Source organism: Scyliorhinus canicula, chromosome 16 (genome assembly GCF_902713615.1).
Source record: "Scyliorhinus canicula chromosome 16, sScyCan1.1, whole genome shotgun sequence".
In the NCBI taxonomy this organism is placed as follows: Eukaryota; Metazoa; Chordata; class Chondrichthyes; order Carcharhiniformes; family Scyliorhinidae; genus Scyliorhinus; species Scyliorhinus canicula.
In genome coordinates, this window is record NC_052161.1 from 136,288,972 (window position 1) to 136,311,670 (window position 22,699).

Here is a 22,699-nt window from a genome sequence, read left to right on the forward strand (position 1 = left end):
AGGTCTTCTCCCTGGAGTTGGAGTAATCCCTGGTCCGAGTGCAACACCTTGGCATGTTTTGCAATGTTAAGGGCATCAAATTTGTCATTGCTGAAGTTCAAAAAAGTGTTTAAGCAACGCACAACGACAGCCTCACAGCTTCAAACTGGGGCCTCCAATGGAGTTTGCAGGCCAATTCAACATTGGCCGATTGCTGGTTGCAACATTAACGCTCCATCAATAGCAAAGAAACTCATGCCAGTGCAACACTGAGGGGCGAACACAGCTAGTCAGTGATAAACTGGCTGCCATTCACACCCAACAGGATTGCGAGCAGAAGTCGGTTTTTAAAACCTGGGTTGCCCAAACATCACAAACGCACCGTGCAGAGCACTACCACGTTATCCTAGACACACAAGCTTTGGATCAACATTTACCTCAAGCTTGCACATGGCGCATCGATCTCCTACAATTAAAATTGCAAGCAGAAGCTGCCAACTACAAGTGAAAAATGTCAAAGAACAGAAGGCCAATTTAGTTAGTCACCATTACCAGTAACATCAAAGCAAGTCACTTGGAGAACATTGCACCAACTAGAAGACACTAAGCCAATGGCAAGCCTTCAAAGGAATATTGAATAGAAATCAACAACCACATCTCAGTGTCCTGCTCATATCACAACATTGAAACTAAATCAGTTTTTCCCCCCCACCCAAACGTGAAGGCCTAAACGCCCCATTAACCTAACCCACGTACTCAGTTAGATTTTAAGCACTCTAGCTTTTCATGTCAAATTTTTAAACTACATCACGGGGAAGCCAGTAATTTACACTTGCTGTCGCACGAAGATCTGGCTCGCGGAATTTCACTTTTTGGACGGAATTCACTTCAGGCATTCGTCGTCAATTAGTTTCGCTCCAAATATTTTCTGCGGTTGGTTGAAGGACCATAACTGACTTTGCTTAAAGTGCAGTAAGCAAACTTATACCTTTGCCCAAAAATCGCGTCTTGTCACCGTCTCGAAGTTCTAGTGCTTCATAAATGCCGGTGGAGGCACCACTGGGTACAGCTGCCCTGAACAGTCCTGTGGTCAAGTTGGAAAAAAAAAAAGAGCATTAAACAGGCGCACAATTGGAGATAAAACCGAAACATTGCAGTTCAGGCTCTGTGTTTGATTGATACCACGATCAAAGTTGTATGTCAATTTATTTGTCTGCAAGACAAGTTATAGCACTTAAAGTTTTTTTAAAAATTTAGAATACCCAATTATTTTTTCCCCCCAAATTAAGGGGCAATTTAGCGTGGCCAATCCACCTAACCTGCACATCTTTGGGTTGTGGAAGTGAAACCCAGGCAGACACGGGGAGAATGGGCAAACTCCACACAGACAGTGACCCAGGGCTGGGATTTGAACCCGGGTCCTCGGCGCCGTAGTCCCAGTGCTAACCAGTGCACCACGTGCCGCCCACAGAACTACAAAGTTGCCCATTGAATGCTTAAGAATCATTTGGAGATTCATGGTGCTAAATTAACGCAAACTTTTCTTTGACAAATTTATTCAAATAAGTAGCATTTAGAAAGAAAGCAGAATTCGGAGTTCGGAGAGCTCTGCCAGGATATTTCATAATGCAACCAGCAGGATAGGGAACATTTTTATAACCTGAAGAAATGCAATTGTCGGGATAGTTAAATTAAATATCAGGTGTAATGTCTTCATCCTATCCAATGTCAGGTTGCTGGTTGAAGGTGCTTTGCCTTCGAATGTAGTTGCACAAAGACCACTTGATTCTGGAAGAGTTCCTCCTCCTGCAGACATCCCTACCCTACCCTACCCCCCCCCCCCCCCCCCCATCCCCCCCCCCATAAAAAATAAAAATACTAGTTCCACATTTTGTTGCTCAAAAGAAATTGCCTTTTTAAAATAGATTAGGTAGTAACTTATTAAAGGTGTTAATATTTAAACAAGTTAAAATTTCAAGGGAAAAAAATACAACCAGTGCCAACAAGCATCAGCAAATGCATTGGCAGCGCGACTGGGATCCTAAAGTGGGAAGGCTTTAATTAGCAACAGGCTCCTTAGGTTTCGCAGCTCATTTCCACAATTGAAATATTCATACTGTATCGGAATCAAATGACCAATGGTTAGAGTCACATATATATAGCAAAGCATTGCTGGAACAGGAACTGAAGTACCATCGCAGAACTGGACAGCTTTGTTCAGCTCTAGTTTAGATTTGGACAGCACAACTGCAAAATGAAACGGTGTCACACTGATTAAGGCAACCCTCTCTGGGTATTCCAGTTTTTAGGACAATGGCTTCTGCTCAATGCTCTGATCTCAAGTACCATGCTAGTGTAGAATGGAGGCATTTGGTCTGTAATGTCACCGAGTCCGATGTCAATCACACACCTCAAAAACAGCAGAATTTAGCGAGTTGCCATGTAACTACAACATGTCCAAGCCTCTTCAATCTTTCAGGTCAGCTGTCAAACCCACACCAGCCTAAGCCCAACAACCCCTCCCCACCCAAATATCAGAATTTCCAAATGCGTTCAATTCGAGGTTCTCACTACTGCAACTCTAATTTACCCTCACTGTGACCTGCTCTGCATTCTTGCAAATTTGGGGATTTAAATGGCCAGGGTAAGAAGTTTGCCCAATTGGGAGTTTTTGAAACCCACCGTGCATGAATGATGGTCACGTGAATCTGAATATTTTAGTTCCAACACCAAAAATGAAAAGATGGTGTGGGTTCCAAAGTTACTATTGAATCTACTTTGTCCTTTCAGGTCAGTGCGTGCCATCCAGATCGCAACTCACTGGCTAGGTCTCAGAATTTCCTCTGGCTCTTTAGCCAAAAAGACCCAAGTTACCCTAATTAGATCTGTGCTGGTTACTGACTTGCCAGTCAAATGGGAACAGATTCTCCTTTCTTGGTCTAAACCCTTCAACTTTTGAGCATCTCTACAGAGATATTTTGGCATGGGTCATGAACTTTGAACTATAAAACCAAAGTGTGCTTCTCTCACCACTGTTTTCAGATCTGTTCCACGTCAGGCGAGAACACGCTTGGCGTACATTCGCAACTCTGCATTGATCTAGTTAAATTGCAGAAGCCAGAATATAGCCCATTTTTACTCTCCTTCGTTAACACATGGACAAATTGCTGCAACAGTCACATACAGCTGGTGGACACCCTTCTCCCAAATTGCCTTTATCCAGGTCATTTATGAAGATGGTAAGAAAGAAAATACAAACAATAGCCCCTGCGAAATACTGGTGACCATCATCTCCAAGTTGCTTCACATGTAGCCAATTCTTAAGCCACTGGAATAACAACCCATTGATTGCACAAGAATTGATCTTGCAGAGTAACCTATTTGGAGGAGTCTTTTCCACACGCTTCTAGTATAAAGTTCAAATGGACGTCTACTCAGATACTTGTACACTAATCTAGCAGTTTATTCCCCCCAAAAATGCTAGCAAATTAATAAAACACAAACTTTTCTTCCCCAAAAGCCATGTTAAAAGTTTAAGTGTCGCCACTGACTCCTTCTTTATTCTGATGATAGAGAGCATCTCTTGGGATCCAGTCAAGCATCGTTTCCATAACTAACGTGAGGCTAACGGGACTACAGTTCCCTGGATTTAACTGGTCACCCTTTTTGGAAAACTAGCGAGACGTGAAAATCATCCTAATTAAAAGGGAACGGTCCCAGACTCCAGATTAACACTTGTACAATACAACATCAGCATGAATGATCACCCTCCTGATTATTTCAAAGTGTGCAGTCAGTACGTTGCAGAGATTGTCTGGGCCCATTAACAAAAACAGTCAGTTGAATAAAATTGATCACGCAATCTAATAAATTGTGACTGATCCATCCAGCCATGTTGCTTTTGTTTTGGAAGGTCAAACTGCATTACACAAAAAGGCTGTCAGGCAAAACGAGCAACGAAAATCAGGAATTCAGATAAATACAAATTGCTGGGTTAGTTAAAAAAAAAGTTTCCAGTGCCTGGAACAACACCTCTCTCTTTTCCCCCCCCCCTCCTCAACCATTTCAACCACATGCAATGCCAAGTAGTTTTTAATTCAAGCTGCAAAAAAATTGAACAAGGAGAGAAAAATGAAGGGCGGCACAATGGCGCAGTGGTTAGCACTGCTGCAGCACAGCACCGAGGACCCGGGTTCGATCCTGGGCCACTGTGTGGAGTTTGCACATTCTTCCAGTGTCTGCATGGGTCTCACCCCCCACAACACAGAAATCTTGGGGTCTATGTTCATAGATCTTTGAAAGTTGCCACTCAAGTGGATAGAGCTGTGAAGAAGGCCTATGGCGTGCTAGCGTTCATTAGCAGAGGGATTGAATTGAAGAGCCTTGAGGTGATGATGCAGCTGTACAAAACCTTGGTCAGGCCACATTTGGAGTTCTGGTCACCTCATTTTAGGAAGGATGTGGAAGCTTTGGAAAAGGTGCAAAGGAGATTTACCAGGATGTTGCCTGGAATGGTGAGTAGGTCTTACGACGAAAGGTTGAGGGTGCTAGGCCTTTTCTCATTAGAATGGAGAAGGATGAGGGGAGGCTTGATAGAGGTTTAGAAGATGATCAGAGGAATAGATAGAGTAGACAGTTAGAGACCCCCCCCCCCCCCCCCCCCCCCCGGCTATATATATATATATATAGATATAGATATAGATATAGATATAGATATAGATATAGATATAGATATAGATATAGATATAGATATAGATATAGATATAGATATAGATATAGATATAGAGAGAGAGAGAGAGAGAGAGAGAAAGAGAGAGAGAGAGAGAAAGAGAGAGAGAGAGAGAGAGAAAGAGAGAGAGAGAGAAAGAGAGAGAGAGAGGTAAGTTCTTTATCCAGAGAGGAGTGGGGGCATGGAATGCACGGCCTGTGAAGTAGTCGAGTCGGAAACATTAGGGACCTATAAATGGCTATTGGATAGGTACATGGATTATGGTAGAATGATGGGGTGTAGATTAATTTGTTCTTAATCTAGGACAAAAGGTTCGGCACAACATCGTGGGCCGAAGGGCCTGTTCTGTGCTGGATTTTCTATGTTCTGAGTGTGCAAACAAAACTCAAGTGCTGTTCAGATAGGGGCTACTGTCATGAGCTCGAAACCTATGTCCTTAAATCACTGGAAGAACTGGAGTTTGAAATAGGGACAATAATTTGGATACCTTGGGCTTGCATTTTCGCATATTAATTGTGAATTTTAAATGGCAAAAACCTGGCCCCATTGATAAAACAAGATTCTGCTTTGGCTATGGGTTGCAGATAAATTAAAAAAAAACAAGATTCTCCAGAAACAATTAGAGACAGGGGCCGGGATTCTCCCCTACCCGGCGGGGCGGGGGGTCCCGGCGTTGTGGAGTGGCGAGAACCACTCCAGTGTCGGGCCTCCCCAAAGGTGCGGAATTCTCCGCACCTTTAGGGGCTAGGCCCGCGCCGGAGTGGCCCCCACTCCACCGGCTGCCGCGAACATCCTTTGGCGCCCCGCCAACCAGGGCCGAAAGGCCTTCGCCAGCCGGCAGAAGTCCGCGCATGCGCCGGTGCGTCAGCGGCTGCTGACGTCATACCGGCGCATGCGCAGGGGAGGGGGTCACTTCCACCTCCGCCATGGTGAAGGCCGTGGCGGAAGAAAAATGGTGCCCTCACGGCACAGGCCCATCCGCCGATCGGTGGGCCCTGATCGCGGACCAGGTAACCGTGGGTGCACCCCCGGCGCCAGATCGCCCCGCGCCCCGCCCGCGCCGCCAATCCCACCCGCACCAGCGTGCATTGATTCCCACCGGCAGGAGAGGCCCGTCAGCAGCGGGACTTCGGCCCATCGTGGGCCGGAGAATCGCTGCGGGGGGGGGGGGGGGGCGCCGATTCCCGGGTGGCGGAGAATTCGGGCCGCGGCGGGGGCGGGATTGACGCCGGGGGGGGGGGTCAGAGAATTCCACCCAAGGTTTCAGTTAATCCGCCTGCAAAGAAAACATGGAATCTGGAAGCAGGAACGGATGATGAAACATCTTCAAAGACATGCAAAAACTATTTCCAAGAAACAAAGACTTCACTCGAGCACAAGAAACTTGGGCAGTTTCAGAAGGGTAGGTCCCAATTTGGAACAAAACAAATGCCTAGCTACAAGATTTAGTGATTATATTGCAGAAGATACTCTTTAGATCCCGAGCGAATGTTACAACCCACGAGCATCAAATCAAGTGAGCTATGCCTCAGAACAGGAGTTTTACTCCATCCTTTTATTTCTCTCGTGGGGCTGTTTAGATTCCTTCCCTTATTATCTATTCAAGATAAATTCAATGGTATGTACCGAAAAAAAAAAAAATCAGTGGGGAGACTGTGCAGTGGTAATGTCACTGAACTAACCCAGGGCCCAAGCCAATGCTCCGGGGACATGGGTTCAAATCCCACAACAGCTGGTAGAATTTCAATTCAATTAATCAATCTGGAATAAAAGGCTAGCCCCAGTAATGGCGACCATGACAACCATCATTCATGGCTCACTAATACTCCTTCGGGAAGGAAATCTCTTAAATGGCCAAGAAAGCCACTCAGTTCAAGGGAAATTATGATGCCCTCATACCATAAAATAATAAACAAAAGCATTTACCTTTAAAAAAAAAAGCTATAAAATATAAATAAATATAAAATGTAAAGAAATAAATATATTATATAGATATATATGTATATATAGACAAAGATAGAAAGATAACATTACTTTGGCCATTCCCTTATTCCATTTATATCCATTCTGTAACATCGATCAATTCCCATGTTGCCATATCTGGGGTTATTTATAAAGCAGGAAAGATTTAGTAAATCGAATACCCTAGCCTAAACCAATGGATAATGGAAGACACGGACACTTTGCATCATGTGACTGAAACCAGCTGCAGATAACTAATCTATTATTCCAAGAACGAGAGAAACTGGTCAGTCTGCACAAGTTCAGCATCTATAGAGAGCGGCAGTAACAGCAAGATCCATGATATAACCTGCAGATCGCTACATCAAGTTTCCCCAACCTGTTCCTTTTTCAAAGCCAATGAGAACAAACACAACCGGAATACTTCAAATGACGTTATCTTGTGACCTGCTGAACTTGCAACTCAAGGGAATCCCACAATAATCACAATATTGAACCCACTTAAAGCTACCCTTTCAGAGTGAAAAAGCTGCCTTTAACATGCCCGCAACAAAGGTTTTGTCTAGGACAAGCCAAACATAGTAATTATTCTTTTATTTAAAACTGGTAGACGGGCAGGGTTTGTGTTAATATATCTTTATCGTGTGTGTTTGTGACATAGCATTTAAACTTTGAGTTGAATGCGTGAAAAAATAATCTTCATTATTTAAACCCACAAAAGCTTGTTGCTGTGATTTATAGTAACAGCACACACGCCAGGGGCTAAGAAATATACCTTCCTTTTCAAAAAGCATTCCGATTAAAGACAGTACTAGAAAGGCTACAAAGGTTTCAGTTCTCTCCTGATCTTTTACATAACAATAGACCAGTTGTTCCAAAAAACAAGTCACCAATGTACAACATAATGGTAAAGGCCATAGGAGGGAAAAAGATAGAATCCTAGTTGAATTGGATTTGATTTATTATCACTGTACCGAGGTACAGTGAAAAGTATTGTTCTGCCTATATTCTAGACAGATCGTTCCATACAGGGAAAAACATAGGACATCCGATAAATACACAATGTAAATCCACAGGCATCAGGTGAAGCATACGCAGTGTAGTACTGCTCAGTAGAAGGTGTGGAGAGCCCTGTTCAGACCATAAGAGGGTAATTCAGGAGTCCGACAACAGCCGAGAAGAAGCTGTTTTTGAACTGGTTAGTGCGTGTTCTCAGACTTTTATATCTCCTGCCCGATGGAAGAGAGAATAAGGCGGGTGGAGGAGGAGCTGTTGAATAAGCTCTATTTGTTCTCACTGGAACGACGGAGGTTGAGGGGCGACCTGATAGAGGTCTACAAAATTATGAGGGGCATAGACAGAGTGGATAGTCAGAGGCTTTTTTCCAAGGTAGAGGGGTGAATTACTAGGGGGCATAGGTTTAAGGTTTGGAGGAGATGTACGAGGCAAGTTGTTTTTTTTTTATATACAGAGGCTAGTGGGTGTCTGGAACCCACTGCCAGAGGTGGTGGTGGAAGCAGGGGCAATAGTGACATTTAAGGGGCATCTTGACAAAGACATGAATAGGTTGGGAATTGAGGGATACGGACTCAGAAAATGTAGAAGATTTTAGTTTAGACGGGCAGCATGATCGGCACAGGCTTGGAGGGCCGAAGGGCCTGTTCCGGTGCTGTACTTTTCTTTGTCCTTTGGGTGGGAGACTTCTTTGATTATGCCGCCTGCTTACCCCAGGCAGCGGGAGGTGTAATCAGAGTCAATGGATGGGAGACAGGTTTGCATTATGGACTAGGCGGTGTTCAGGACTCTGTAGTTTCTTAAGGTCTTGGGCCGAGCAGTTGCCATACCGGCTGTGACACAGCCAGATGGGATGCTTTCTATGGTACATCTGTAAAAATTGGTAAGAATCAATGTGGACCTGCCGAAGTATAGGCGCTGTTGTGCTAGTGTCAATGTGGGTGGCTACGACCATTTGCATGATGTCCCACAACTAGATTCCACCTGTGTGCATTATTTGTTGTCATTCACGCGAGCAACAAAATGTAGCTTTATTATACATGTTATCGATGAATTTGGTTCACTTGCAATATTAATGTTTAGAATATAAAAAGGTCTGTACTTTTGATTCAGACATAAACCAATAATTTACCTATGCTACTTAATCAATGTGTGAATACATATTAATTTATTTAGCAGCAAAAGTGCAAAGTGTGTCGAATTTCCATAAATTAATTTTTTTTTTATTTTTTAAAAAAGAGCACCCAATTCATTTCTCTCCCCCCCCCCCCCCCCCCCCCCCCCCCCAAATTAAGGGGCAATTTAGCGTGGCCAATTCACCTACCCTTCACATCTTTTTGTGTTTGTGGGGGTGAGACCCACACAGACACAGAGAGAATGCGCAAACTCCACACGGACAGTATCAAACCAGGGTCCTCAGCGCCGTGAGGCAGCAATGCTAACCACTGCACCGCCTTAAATCCCCATGAATTGTGATGAGATTTGTTTTTGGTGGCTGGTGGGATGGTTGGGACATGTAGGTGTTGTAACGAGGTCCTTTGCTCCACCCAGGTGGTCCATTAGGCAAAGCCTTTGAGAACCATTGGTCTCGAGGTAACAAAGGTATACAAGTAGCTGGTAGTTGCATCAAGATGTCAGTACAGCAGGGACCTTCCCTAATTTTGGAGCAAAGGTTTATATAGATCACCTAGGTTGAAAGAGAGTCAGCTGAGGAATCAACATATCCACATCCAGATTCAAAATGGAAACCTGATCCTACGACAGCCGTTTCCATTTTCAAAGCACCAAGCCACAGACAATTGATTTGGTGCCGCCCATCTTGTCCTTGTAGCAATAGGCAACACCCTGTAAAGTATGTGGGTTAAGGTGTGTGCATAGACAAAAGGTGCGCACTAGACCAACCTGGAGAAAATTGAAGCTAATTACAAATTGAAATGGCTGCTCTCAAATTAAAGATTTTAATCCTGATGTTACAACTGGAGACAGGAGTTAAAAATGAAACATTCATTATGCATAATCCCTGTTTTCTAAACTATAATTCAGTGAAAAAAAAATGTCTATAGACTTCCCCAAGTAGTGGTTGCAATTTCTATTCCAAATTGTAAGTGCGCGTGTGTGTGCGTCTGGTTGTTAGAATTCGAGAAAATTGGACTCAACATCAAACAGTTCAGCCTTCAATTTCAACGTCTGAAATCCTATACAAAGCAATGCTTGCTCAGCATTCGACTGTCATGCGCCCAAGGCAGGTGATAACAGCTTGTACAAATAGCCCTTATTCCCCACACTCATCTCAAATCCTGCAACCAAAATTAATCTGCTGTAACGTTCTGAATGCACGAGACCATTTGGCCTGTCCGGGCTTGAGCTGCCATTTAGTCCCATCCACTTGCAGTTTGCATTTAACCTCGCTGTGGTTTGTTTTTCTTATTCAAATATTTAGCCAGTCTCCTTTCAAGAGCTACTATGGATACTGTTTCCACCATTGTTTCAGGGCATTTCATTTCTTAACGGGATGAAAATGTTTCCTCCTAACCTCTTTGTTCCATCGATGATCATATTACATTTCTTATAATCTCCAGTTACTGACTCACCAATGGAAATGCTATCTCCTCTAGTTGCCTCAGCAAACCCCTCAATTTAAGGGCAGGTATTGGCAGCTGAGAAAAACAATGTTGCAATGAGTGAAATACTTGGCTCAATTGGAAATTGAACTGGGTTAAAAAATTTGCTTCGAAGCTACCTTTTTAAATATATTCAAACGTCCATACTCCTGTTATGTAGCTCAGGCTAAGAATGGATTCAGACTCGTGCTTCAGAAAGGAAAAAAGGGGCAACGTTTTTGATCCACTGCATCACTCGCTGCCTCTCCTCTGTAAATAGCTTTACATTTTCAAAATGCTTCGTTATCTCAAGAAAACACTCAGTTTGAAGCCCAAGGATTAATACGAGACATGGGGATTTGTCAGCTTAGGGTTGTGATTGAAGGGATTCAGCATTCACTTCAATTCCGCACAGAGCTCCATTGCTCAGTTTATCCCGTACCTAAATTTGGGTCCCGAGAACTCACAGCATATCAAGTGCTGTCAAGTGCAAAAGATCTCCAAGTCTTAATATACGGTCCGAGACCTCACAATAAAGCAGGTCGAATTACTGAACAGACTGCTATATTTATCTTTGAGCCAAGTTACAGAGCTCGACACTGGCAATGTCACTGCTTCTATTCTCTGGGGTTTACATCAGTCTCAGGGAAATGTATTAAGTCAGCAAGAGACTCTGTTACATCCTGCACCGTCCCCTTCAACCAGTGAGGAGGAGCAGACGAGTGCTGAACACAGGAAATGCTAATCAAATGGCAACTGGAGTGGCTTCAGTCGGGCGATACCGTACCAGCTACGTTGTGTTCCTTCCCTACCCTGAATTGTTCAAAACCCATATCACCCGGAGCAGCACGGTGGAAGTTAACTAATCTAAATCATTGTTATGGATTGAACTGTTGCACAACTTTGGAACATGCAACTTCCAGATCACGAAGCAAGCAATCACACCTAAATTGCTGATCCAAATACACTTGTGTTGCAAAAAGTGGCACATGGGCAGTGCCAGTTAAGGAGGGTCAAATTCTTGTAGATTCGCTCTTCAGATAGTTGTCCAATTCTCTTTGATAACTTGTACTGGGTGGCTATATAAAGGCCAATCTCATGCCTAAAGATGCAAGTTTTTATGGGTTATACAAAGACAGACCCACTGTACGTTTTACTATCAGCAGTTCCAAGCTCCAGGCCCTTTTGAAGTAACCACAAAGCAGAGTTTATAATAAGCGTTCAGTTATTTTAGTTACTAATGAAGAAAGCATTTTGACTCGGGGGTGTATTTTTAACACTAATTTGACTACAAAAACATTTAAACAGAAATAGAGGTAATATTATAGGCTTGGGGTCTGCTTAGGTCAGTTGGCTAGCCTATGCTTTAGGTTAAAGCAAACCTGCCCCCTTGGCCTCCCCCCATGGTATTTGTGGAGAGATGTCATTCAAGCTACAAAACTATTGTCTTCAATAGGCTGGGGCGGCTTCAGTTCCTGGTGGGCAATGGCTAATCATCTACCTACCCAACACAAGCACAAACCCACCGTTTTAGTCAGTAAACCGAAGGCTGTTCTAATGGAGTCGCTTAAAATGGGCCAGAAGGGCAGCACGGTGGCCTAGTGGTTAGCACAACCGCCTCACGGCGCTGAGGTCCCAGGTTCGATCCCGGCTCTGGGTCACTGTCCGTGTGGAGTTTGCACATTCTCCCCGTGTCTGCGTGGGTTTCGCCCCCACAACCCAAAAATGTGCAGAGTAGGTGGATTGGCCACACTAAATTGGCCCTTAATTGGAAAAAATAATTGGGTACTCTAAATTTATTTTTTAAAAATGCGCCAGAAAGTTTTGTTTTATAGCAAAGGGTTTCTGTTGCATCTTAAAGCCATTAATCTGAAAGATCAAAATGTCACCAAGCTAATTTGCAATGTATTTTCAAAGTGGCCATGTCCAAGTTGGCGCTCTGTGCAAGAACAGCTCACCTGGTCCCACTCCTCCACTCTTTCGTCATGGTCCTGTAAACTTGCTCTTCAGACAGTTACCCAATTCTCCTTCAAAGGCCTTGACTGAACCTGCCTCTACCATCCTCAAGACAGCGCCTCCCAGATCCTAACCTCACTGTTACTTCTTTTGCTCTTCACCATTCAGTCAGGAGAAATAGTTTCTCCCCATCTACTCTGTCCAGGCCCCGCACGATGTTAAACACCTCCATCAGATCTCCTCTCAATCTTTCTTCCCCCCCCCCCCCCCAAGGACAACAGCCCCAGCCTCTCCAATCTATCCACATAATTCAAATTCCTCGTACCTAGAACCCATTCTTGCAAATCTTTTCTGCACCCTCTCTAATGCCTTCATATCTTTCCTAAAGCGTGGTGCCCTAAACTGGACAATATTATCGAGCTGAAGAAACTACCACAGATCAAGGACGGCACAAATACATCAAGAAACATCCAAATTGTGCACATTTTACGCAGCATTAACTGATTGTGAACACAACAAGAAAGAGTAACTTGCTTTCCAGTCGTCATAGTCCTGCAGGACTACTATGGAGTCATTATGGAGGCCATTGGGCCCATCAAATCTATGCCAGCTTTCTGTTGAGCAGAATATGAGATTGTTGGTAGCCCACTAAAACATGTTTGGAATACAAGACAGCGTTAATCAGGAGAAGTTGGTGCACTGTCAGAGTCCAGACAACGCTAACCTTTTCCAGTATACAAATCCACTTCCACCGTGGGGTTACCACGCGAATCAAAAATCTCACGGGCATGGATCTTCAAGATGGACATGATGGCGGTGGCTCTGTGGAGAGGAAAAACAAAAACTTGCATTTAAATAGCACCGTTCAAAACTACCAAAGCACTTCACAGACAATTAAGTACTTTTTTTGAAGTGTAGTCACTGTTGTTAATCCAAGAATCATGGCGGCCAATTTGTACACACAAGGTCCCAAGATAATGAGCAGGTAACCTGCTTTGGTAATGAGGGATGAATATTGGCCAGGGTATCAGGTAAACAATTAAACAATGCCATGGAATCTTTTATATCCACCTGACGGGGCATCAGTTTAAGGCCTCATCTGAAAGACATCATCTTAGACAGTATAGGGCAGCATGGTGGTGCAGTGATTAGCACTGCTGTCTCACGGCACCGAGGTCCCAGGTTCGATCCCGGCTCTGGGTCACTGTCCGTGAGGAGTTTGCACATTCTCCCCGTGTTTGCATGGGTTTCACCCCCACAACCCAAAGATGTGCAGGGTAGGTGGATTGGACACACTAAATTGCCCCTTAATTGGAAAAAATGAATTGGGCACTCTAAATTTATTTTTTAAAAAGTAAAATAAAAAAATCTTAGACAGTATGGAACTAGAGTCCTGGAGCAGGCACGGAGGACTTGAGAGTGTGGTTGTTAAACAAACTTGGTGAATGGCGAGGTTCCTCCTTCAACATCCCTGGGTGTGTCTTGCCCCACCAGAAGTGGTGTTCAACAATTATATAATTGGGCGTTATACAATTGGGAGACAGCGCTACCATGGCAGTGCAAGAAAAAGAAAGTTCCTTAAACCCACCCCCTCACATAAATAAAGCAGCAGCCTTTCAGAATCATCCAGATGCAAAAAATAATTTGCAGATAGTATGATCAATTTATTTGAAACAAAAGGTGGTCAGGCATGTACAAGGTTCCAGAGATGATCCAAGAACACAAACCACCAGTGGATGTGTAGGTCTGTCATATTAACGGTATTCCTGTTGTACAATTCTGACAGGGTGCTAAATCACACAACACTTACTTTTGGGATCAATCATGCAGCGTCCTCTCTAGAGGCAATGTCAATGGACTAGTAATCCATAGGACAAGGTTAAGGCTTTGGTGACACAGGTGCAAATTCCACAATGGCAGCTGATGGAATTCAAGTTCAATTAATAAAATCTGGTAGTCCGGTAATCATAGCTTCATTGAGAATTTGGAGGCAGTTTCGCCAACACTTCGGGTTGGGGGCAGGGCCAAGGGAAATGCCGATTCGGGGGAACCACAGATTTGAGCCAGGGAGGTGGGATGGAAATTTTCGGAAAATGGGAGGAGGAGGGGATTAAGACACAAAGATTTGTTTCTATGGGGTCGATTTGCAGGGTTGAAGGAGCTGGAAGTAAAATATAGACTGGAGCAGGGGGAAATGTCTAGATAAATGCAGGTCTAGCCACCAACGCCCATATCCCATAAACAAACAAAAATAGTGTCACACCAGCAATCAATCGGACTCTAATCAACATACTGCCATTTAATCAACACCTCCATAGGACAGCACGGCGACACAGCGGTTAGTGCCAGGACAGTGACTCAGCGCCAGCAACCCGGGTTCAATTCCAGCCTTGGATGACTGTGTGGAGTTTGCACTTTCTCACCGTGTCTGCATGGGTTTCCTCCGGGTGCTACAGATTCCATCCACAGTCCAAAGATGTGCAGGTTAGGTGAATTAGCTATGCTAAATTGCTCCTTTGTGTCCAATGGTTAGATGGGGTTACTGGGTTACGGGGATAGGCTGGAAGCGTGGGCTTAGCTAGGGTGCTCTTTTCAAGGGCCAGTACAGGCTCGATGGGCTGAATAGCCTCCTTGTGCAAAGTAAATTCGATCATTCTAAAACATGAAGTGGCACCACAGGGACAAATTAGGTCCGTCACCATAGGACGTCAGGACTACCTGGTTCGAAACATCACCTGTACTTCCGAACCAGTGTTGCCATAACTTGAAGCATCCATTTTAAATAGGGGTGCGCCTCCCTGGCTAAAACCTTCTCCAACACGATGCCAGCACCTTGAGCTGCTGCTCTCGAATTACATTTTAATCATCAAATACATCAGCAGCTTTAAAAAGGAGTATGCACACGCTTCAACTTTGGCTTCACGATAGCGGCTTTCAATACCTGAACAACCCTCACAAAATAGGCAGCCTGCTGCCATTGCACTGCAGACAAAATTCGTTCAACTAACTTTTCCGCTTATAGTTGGCATCGCCATCGATTAGCCTTTCCCTTGGTAGAGATACAACTGCAGAACATTTTACTCGGGGAGCTACATCATAGTGCCAGATAAGTAGCAAATTAGGACTTTATTAGCATCAGTTCGCTCTTTCAAAATAGCTTCCCAATGGCTATGGGAGAATCAAAATCTGAACCTTTTTATTACAGGTTTTTGAAACACACTCACCAAGCAAAACATGCGCATTATATACAAAATTCATTGGATCGTTATTTAAATGACAAAACAGATTGTGCACTTGAAAACCCAGAAAGAGGCACCCTTTCAAATTAGCTTCAATATTAGAGATTGTGACAAAGGGCAGAATATGGGAGAAATGGAATAGACAGACCGGCATTTACACAGTACCTTTCACAACCTCAAATTTCCCAAAGCACTTTATACCCAATTGAACACTTCTTGAAGGGAAGTCAATGCAAAGGAATGGATTAATGGACGAGTGAAAGCAAAAGGATGATACTTTCCACAAATTCTCCTGGCCCTTTTCCCACCCGATTCAGAAACCAAGAGCAGTCTAATTCACTCACACCCTCACCCCAACCTCTTTCTACAAGCGTGTACCTCTGGAGTTTGCTGAAACCCCCCTGCTTAAAAAAGAACACTTGCATTCATATACAGTAGCAACATTCATGACTCGTGTCAACCTAGATTTCTCACCAGTGATATCCAGGTTCCATGAAAGAATTAAAGAAAGGTAGTACAGTATTGCATTCCTGGGCAGCATGGTGGGGCAGTGGTTAGCACTGCTACCTCACGACGCTGAGGACCCAGGTTGGATCCCAGCTCTGGGTCACTGTCCGTGTGGAGTTTGCACATTCTCCCCGTGTTTGCGTGGGTTTCGCCCCCACAACCCAAAGATGTGCAGGGTAGGTGGATTGACCACGCTAAATTGCCCCTTAATTGGGGAAAAAATGAAATGGGTACTCTAAATTAAAAAAATATATATTGCATTCCTGTTTGTGGGAACTTCCTGTACATAATTAATATGTCACATTTCCTACACTAGAGCAGTGGTTGTGCTTCATTGGTTGCAAAGTACTTCGAGACACCCTGAAGGCATGAATGGCGCTACATAAATGCAATTTTTTAAAGCAGGCAGGTTTCACCGGGCCAGAGAAATTTGTGGAAGTCCCATCCTTTGCATTCTCTAGTCCAGGGGTGGGCAAACTACGGCCCGCGGGCCGCATGCGGCCCGCCAAAGGTATTTCTGCGGCCCGCCAAGTCATTAAAAAAAAAAAAAAAAAAAAATTTATTTAAAAAATTTTTTTTTTTTTTTTTTTTTTAATTTTTTTTAAGGTTAATGGGGGCGGGCTGTTGGGTTACTTACTGGTATAGGGTGGATACATTGACTTGAGTAGGGTGATCATTGCTCGGCACAACGTCGAGGGCCGAAGGGCCTGTTCTGTGCTGTACTGTTCTATGTTCTATATGAGGCGCCCAGAATCATAACCGGGTGAAGTAATTATTTTACTTAATATACTATGCGGCCCTTTGTGAATTGTGAATTTTTGAATGTGGCCCTTGCACGGAAAAGTTTGCCCACCCCTGCTCTAGTCCATTAATCCATTCCTTTGCACTTACTTGTGAATTCATTACCTTTTTTTTTTAAAAAGGCTTTGCCACACCTGCCATTGTTAATCTTGGGTTAATTCATTCTATACAGGGTATATACTGTAACTTAAATCATTCATGGGATATTGGTGTTGCTAGGCCAGTATCTATTACCCATCCCCAGTTACCTTTGAACTGGGAGGCTTACTAGGCCATTTAAGAATGAACCACATTTATAAAAATGAGAGTGGTGCCGAGTCCAGAGGTGGCGATTTTTGGAGTGTCGGAAGACCCAAGAGTCCAGGGGGAAAAGAGAGGCTGACGCTTTGGCCTTTGCCTCCTTGGTAGCCCGGAGACGGATCCTATTATCCTGGAGGGACTGGGAGCCCCCCAAATCGGGAGGTATGGGTTAGCAACATGGAGGGGTTTCTCAGGCTTGAAAAAATTAAGTTCGCCCTGGGAGGGTCAATGTTAGGGTTCGTTCGGAGATGGCAGCAGTTTATCGACTTCTTCGGGGAAAACGAAACTGTTAGCAGATACAATTAAAAAAGCGGGTATTAGGGAATGAGGGGGGAGTTAGTTAGTTTAGGCGGGATCAGCGAGAGGAGATGGAGGGACTTGGGAATTGTGTGTGTTGTTGGTTGGGGGGGGGGGGGTTACGCACTGAATTATGTTTGCATTTGTATCTTTTGTTGTTATAAACCATAAATGCCTTAATAAAATGTTTGTTAAAAAAAATGAATGAACCACATTTCTGTGGGTCTGGAGTCACACGTATGCCAGACCAGGTAAGGACGGCAGATTTCCTTCCCTAAATGACTTTAGTGCCAGAAAAAAAACGACAATTGACAATGGTTCCACGGTCATCATTAAAAATCTTTTAAGTCCACATTTTTTTTTTTAAATTTAGATAATTATTTTTTCTATTAAGGGGAAATTTAGCGTGGCCAATCCACCTACTCTGCACATTTTTGGGTTGTGGGGGCGAAACCCACGCAGACACGGGGAGAATGTGCAAACTCCACACGGACAGTGACCCAGAGCCGGGATCGAACCTGGGACCTCAGCGCTGTGAGGCGGTTGTGCTACCCACTAGGCCACCGTGCTGCCCTCTAAGTCCACATTTTTATTGAATTCAAATGTCACCATCTGCCATGGTAGGATTCGAACCCGGGCCCTCAGAGCACAAGTCTGGGTTTCTGGATTACTAATCCATGGGCATGGAAGTGCCTTGGGTTGGCATTTAGGTTGGGTGGTGAGGCATAGATTCACATAGGGGTGAGAGTGGAGCGAACCAACCACTTAATACAACAAACACAAAGTACTGGACAATCTCTGCAGGTCTGACAGCATCAGTGGAGAGAGAAGGGAGCTAATGCTTTGCGTCTGGATGACTCTTTGTCAAAGTACAGTTATCTAGACTCGAAACGTTAGCTCCCTCCTTTCTCCACAGATGCGGTCAGACCTGCCGAGATTGTCCAGTATTTTCTGTTTTTGTTTCAGATTCCAGTACCCGCAGTAATGTACTTTTATTACAATTGGGACAAAGTCCCAGAGCACTGAGGTGGTCCTGCTAACGAGCCTGCCTGGACATGTGGGAGGGCCTGTGGCTACCGCCAAGCCTTTTCCAGGGGCAGTGCACTCGATTTTTGCTATCATGCACCACACCGGAATTAATATCCCAACTTTGCAGGCACTCACGGGCGCTTCAAGCCAGGAAATTTCACAACTCCCGCTATCCACCTCTAGGCTGAAATTGAACAGTTTTCAGAGATAGTTAATTTCCTTTACAAGAACAGAAGGAGCAGGAATTGATCAAATGGTCCCAGGAGTTTTCCCAGTCATTAGAGCCGATTTTCTGCCTCAAATCCACTGTTCGGCCCACTCTCTTGATTCTGAGATCAAAAGTGTGCCTATGTCCACCTTGACTTCATGAGCGACACGGTAGCACTGTGGTTAGCACTGTTGTTTCACGATGCCAGGGACCTGGGTTCGATTCCCAGCTTGGGTCACTGTCTGTACAGAGTCTGCGCGTTCTCCCTGTGTCTGTGTGGGTTTCCTCCGGGTGCTCTGGTTTCCTCCACAAGTCCTGAAAGACGTGCTTGTTACGTGACTTGGACATTCTGAATTCTCCCTCAGTGTACCCGAACAGGCGCCGGAGTGTGGCGACTAGGGGATTGTCGCAGTAACTTCATTGCAGTGTTAATGGAGGCCTACTTGTGACACTAAAAGATTATTATTCAAGTACATTTTGCTACCGTTTCTGAGTGAGGCAAGAACATCACCATCAATTCCTTCCCTCAGTCTTAATATAATTGCAGATTGAACTAGTTACGTCATACAAAGTTAGTGCCACAGTTTGAAGTACAATATTCAGAGGCCCTTTGCCTAATAAAGAAAAATGTTCAACAGTTCACATGGCATTAATCCCAGAGCACTATAAAGACAAACCAACTTCAATAACAATCCCTAATATCCTGGATTTATACTTGCACACACCTTCAGGATGTCATGTTTGAACTGACTGAGTGATTAATTTGCTACAAATCACCAGACAAAAAAACCTCGGCAAGAGGCAAAAATGTAACAGAATGATTATTAAGTTATACTTCACATGGATTGACAAATGAACAACAGCATCATAGAACATAGAACATAGAACAGTACAGCACAGAACAGGCCCTTCGGCCCTCAATGTTGTGCCGAGCCATGATCACCCCACTCAAACCCACGCATCCACCCTATACCCGCAACCCAACAACCCCCCCTTAACCCCACTTTTTTTTATTAGGACACTACGGGCAATTTAGCATGGCCAATCCACCTAACCCGCACATCTTTGGACTGTGGGAGGAAACCGGAGCACCCGGAGGAAACCCACGCACACAGGGGGAGGACGTGCAGACTCCACACAGACAGTGACCCAGCCAGGAATCGAACCTGGGACCCTGGAGCTGTGAAGCATTTATGCTAACCACCATGCTACCCTGCTGCCCAAAATTCTTAATTCCTTTCTATAAAACACATTCAGCAGCAACAAAATTGTTTCTTTGGCTTGTATTCTAGTCTTTAACATTTCTGGAAGATACTTAATAATAACCTTTATTGTCACAAGTGGGTTACATTAACACTGCAATGAAGTTACTGTGAAAAGCCCCTAGTCACCACACTCCGGCACCTGTTCGGGTACCCAGAGGGAGAATTCACAATGTTCAAATTACCTAACAGGCACGACTTTCGGGACTGTGGGAGGAAACCTGAGCACCCAGAGGAAACCCACGCAGGCACGGGGAGGACGTGCAGACTCCGCACAGTGACCCAAGCCGGGAATCGAACCTGGGACCTTGAGCTGTGAAGCAACAGTGCTAGCCACTTTTATATCAAGTTATAACTAACATCTATCTAGTTGCCAATTTCTTTATAACATTTCAAACAGCTCACTGCTGGATTGAACAATTCAGATTTTTTCACGAATTGGCAAGTATTTCCATTGGATGATTCACTGAAATGTTTCATAATTTTTAAACCACTAAAATGCTGCTCTCAAAAACCCAATTAAAACGAAGTGAACGTATCTTCAATAATAGAATTACTCTAACTACAGTGAGTGGAGAGTGAAAATTAGAGTGACCATTAAAGATTTGGCAACATGGTGGCCTAGTTGCTTTACAGATAACTGGACATGAAACACTTTCAATCACAATGTTATTAATTTTTTTTAAATGCTCCAGTTAGAAGTTTAACGTTTTATATATCTGCAGTGGAAGGTTGTATATTGACCATTGATAATTAACAATATCCACATCCCAATGCAATTCTTGACTCGGGACATAGAAAGAGAAAGCACACCAGGATAGGTGAGATCAGGGAGTTGAGAAGCCAAAAGCTTGATTGAGTGGAGAAAACTTTAGAAGCCAGTTCCTAAGAATTGGGCCAAAGCTGTTAAAAATATAGTCACTCGAGGTGGGATAAAGCAGGTCGCCAAAGTTAGAAGACTAGTGGAGTTCTCAGGGACGGGACTGAAATAAGGGGGCGGGGGGGGAGAATAGTTATAGACAAGGATTTTAAATGTAATGCAATGAGGAACTGGGAACCAATGCAGGATATTGGAGGCACGAGTTCTGGGCCAGTGGAGCTCAGTGCACTGCAGAATGTGTGCCGCAGAGCTTTGCAATAAAATACATTTATGGAGTGTTTTCCATGGGAACCAGCAAAGAGGGCATGTAAATAATCAAGGCGACAAAAATATCTTTAAGAGTTACAGTAGAGGGGCCCAGTGAAGCCAAGATTAAAGTATCCTGGGTGGTTAGTTTCACAGATTGAAAAACAATTTTTAAAAAAATGCAATGTAAAAATGGAATGTGGGATTGTACATCAATACTGAATGTGACCTTCCCCTACAGATCAGCAGGGTGCCACGTTCCAAGTGAGACTCACTCAGCAACGTGCATGCAGATTAAACTGGGTTACAGGGATGGGGACGGAAGATTAGTTACTAGTTAAAGCGAAGGAAGGCATTTTGGACCATTGCTACTCTCTCAGCAATCTACTGGCGCTGCCAAGTCTGGGAACTTGCAGAACTCAAAACATTTACAGCAAGTTGTACCAGTAAGAATCTCAAAGTGGCTAAAAGTTCAGTAATGGTCACTCTACAATCCAGATTTACCGTATAAATTGAAGAAAAATAACCAGAGAAAATAGCCAAACGTGTAACAGCACTTATGCAAACAGCAACTAATTAAAAATCACATTTTCCTGTAGATGTTTGTAAGTTTCTTATTTACAGCTCCATTTGCAGTACCCAAGAACAATTTCCCAATGACTGAATACACACCAGCATATATATAGGATTTCCCTATTTTTAGTCTGGTCAGATTGGTAACCAATGATGGAATACTTTCCATATTTTCTGCACCATTTAACGCTCTGTTTAGATCTGCAAAATACTTGGATTATTTCTTTTTAAGAAACCAGAGGTCGATCCTTTAACACATTTTTAAAAAAGGTAAAATGCCCGGCGCTTTGCTGAATAACATGGTAAACCCAACAGGGAAAAAGACATTCAGAATCAGGTCTGCAGAAAGGCCAATGCTATAATTCAATTTGAAACTTTCTGACACTGATTTACACAAATGTATCTATTCTAATCATTATTAAAACAATTCATTCATTCAATTGTTTTGAGCAGTTAACTGGCCCTCCCACCAACCCAAGATTTATATTTTTAAAAATAGCATTTTGAGATGAAGTTGGTTGAAGGTGAATTAACTGAGCAGGAACCGACAGGAGGAGCCGAACGGTCTCCTTCACCTGTTATGAATGAGTCGCTGCTGGCTCGCCCGAGTGGGGTAAGAACTTCTAAACGACATTAAAAAGAATGCAACTTTTTAACAAAAACACACACAAGGTGGAAAGCAGCTCGGTTCCCAGCCCAGGGAGAGAGGAGAGGAGCGCAGCGTGGCTCTTACCTGTTTGCAGACAGAGAGAAGGGAGAGAAAGGGAGAGAGGAGAGACAGAAACAGACGACGCGGCAAGGACGGTCACCAGCCGAGTGCCGAGCCCCTGTGAGTGGAACCGCAACAAAGAGACCGCCTGAGCCGCAGCCGCCGCTCTTATTGGCTCCTTCCAGCGCGTAACAATCAGTAACCCAGGCAACCGGGATATGTGTGACAGTCTCCACTCCACCCTGAGCTCTGAGCCCTGGGTATAGAGTCCAGAGTTAGACCAACACTTCGCATAAGTTGGAATTGAGGGTTGGTGCTCCTCTTATAAAATAAAGTAATTCTATCCATAGGATCCGGACAGTGCAGGAGGAGGCCATTCGGCCCATTGTATGACTAGGGCTGTAGATA

The 22,699-nt window shown here is 44.0% G+C and overlaps 1 protein-coding gene across 4 annotated transcripts in view; it reads right to left on the reverse strand.

Moving 5' to 3' along the window:
- Positions 1 to 22,471, reverse strand: part of eno1a (enolase 1a, (alpha)) — a 52,749-nt gene extending 30,278 nt beyond the window's left edge. For 3 of the 4 annotated variants that reach the window (XM_038821497.1, XM_038821494.1, XM_038821496.1), the window contains exons 1-3: positions 22,316 to 22,471; positions 12,965 to 13,062; positions 968 to 1,063 (exon numbers count right to left, since the gene is read on the reverse strand). In XM_038821497.1, coding sequence (XP_038677425.1) covers positions 968 to 1,063; positions 12,965 to 13,049 — 181 coding nt within the window. In that variant the 5' untranslated portion in view covers positions 13,050 to 13,062; positions 22,316 to 22,471. Of the gene's footprint in view, positions 1 to 967; positions 1,064 to 12,964; positions 13,063 to 14,050; positions 14,074 to 22,315 lie in introns of those variants that run through there. The other variant, XM_038821495.1, reaches the window with a different exon arrangement.
- Positions 22,472 to 22,699: the final 228 nt, after the last annotated feature.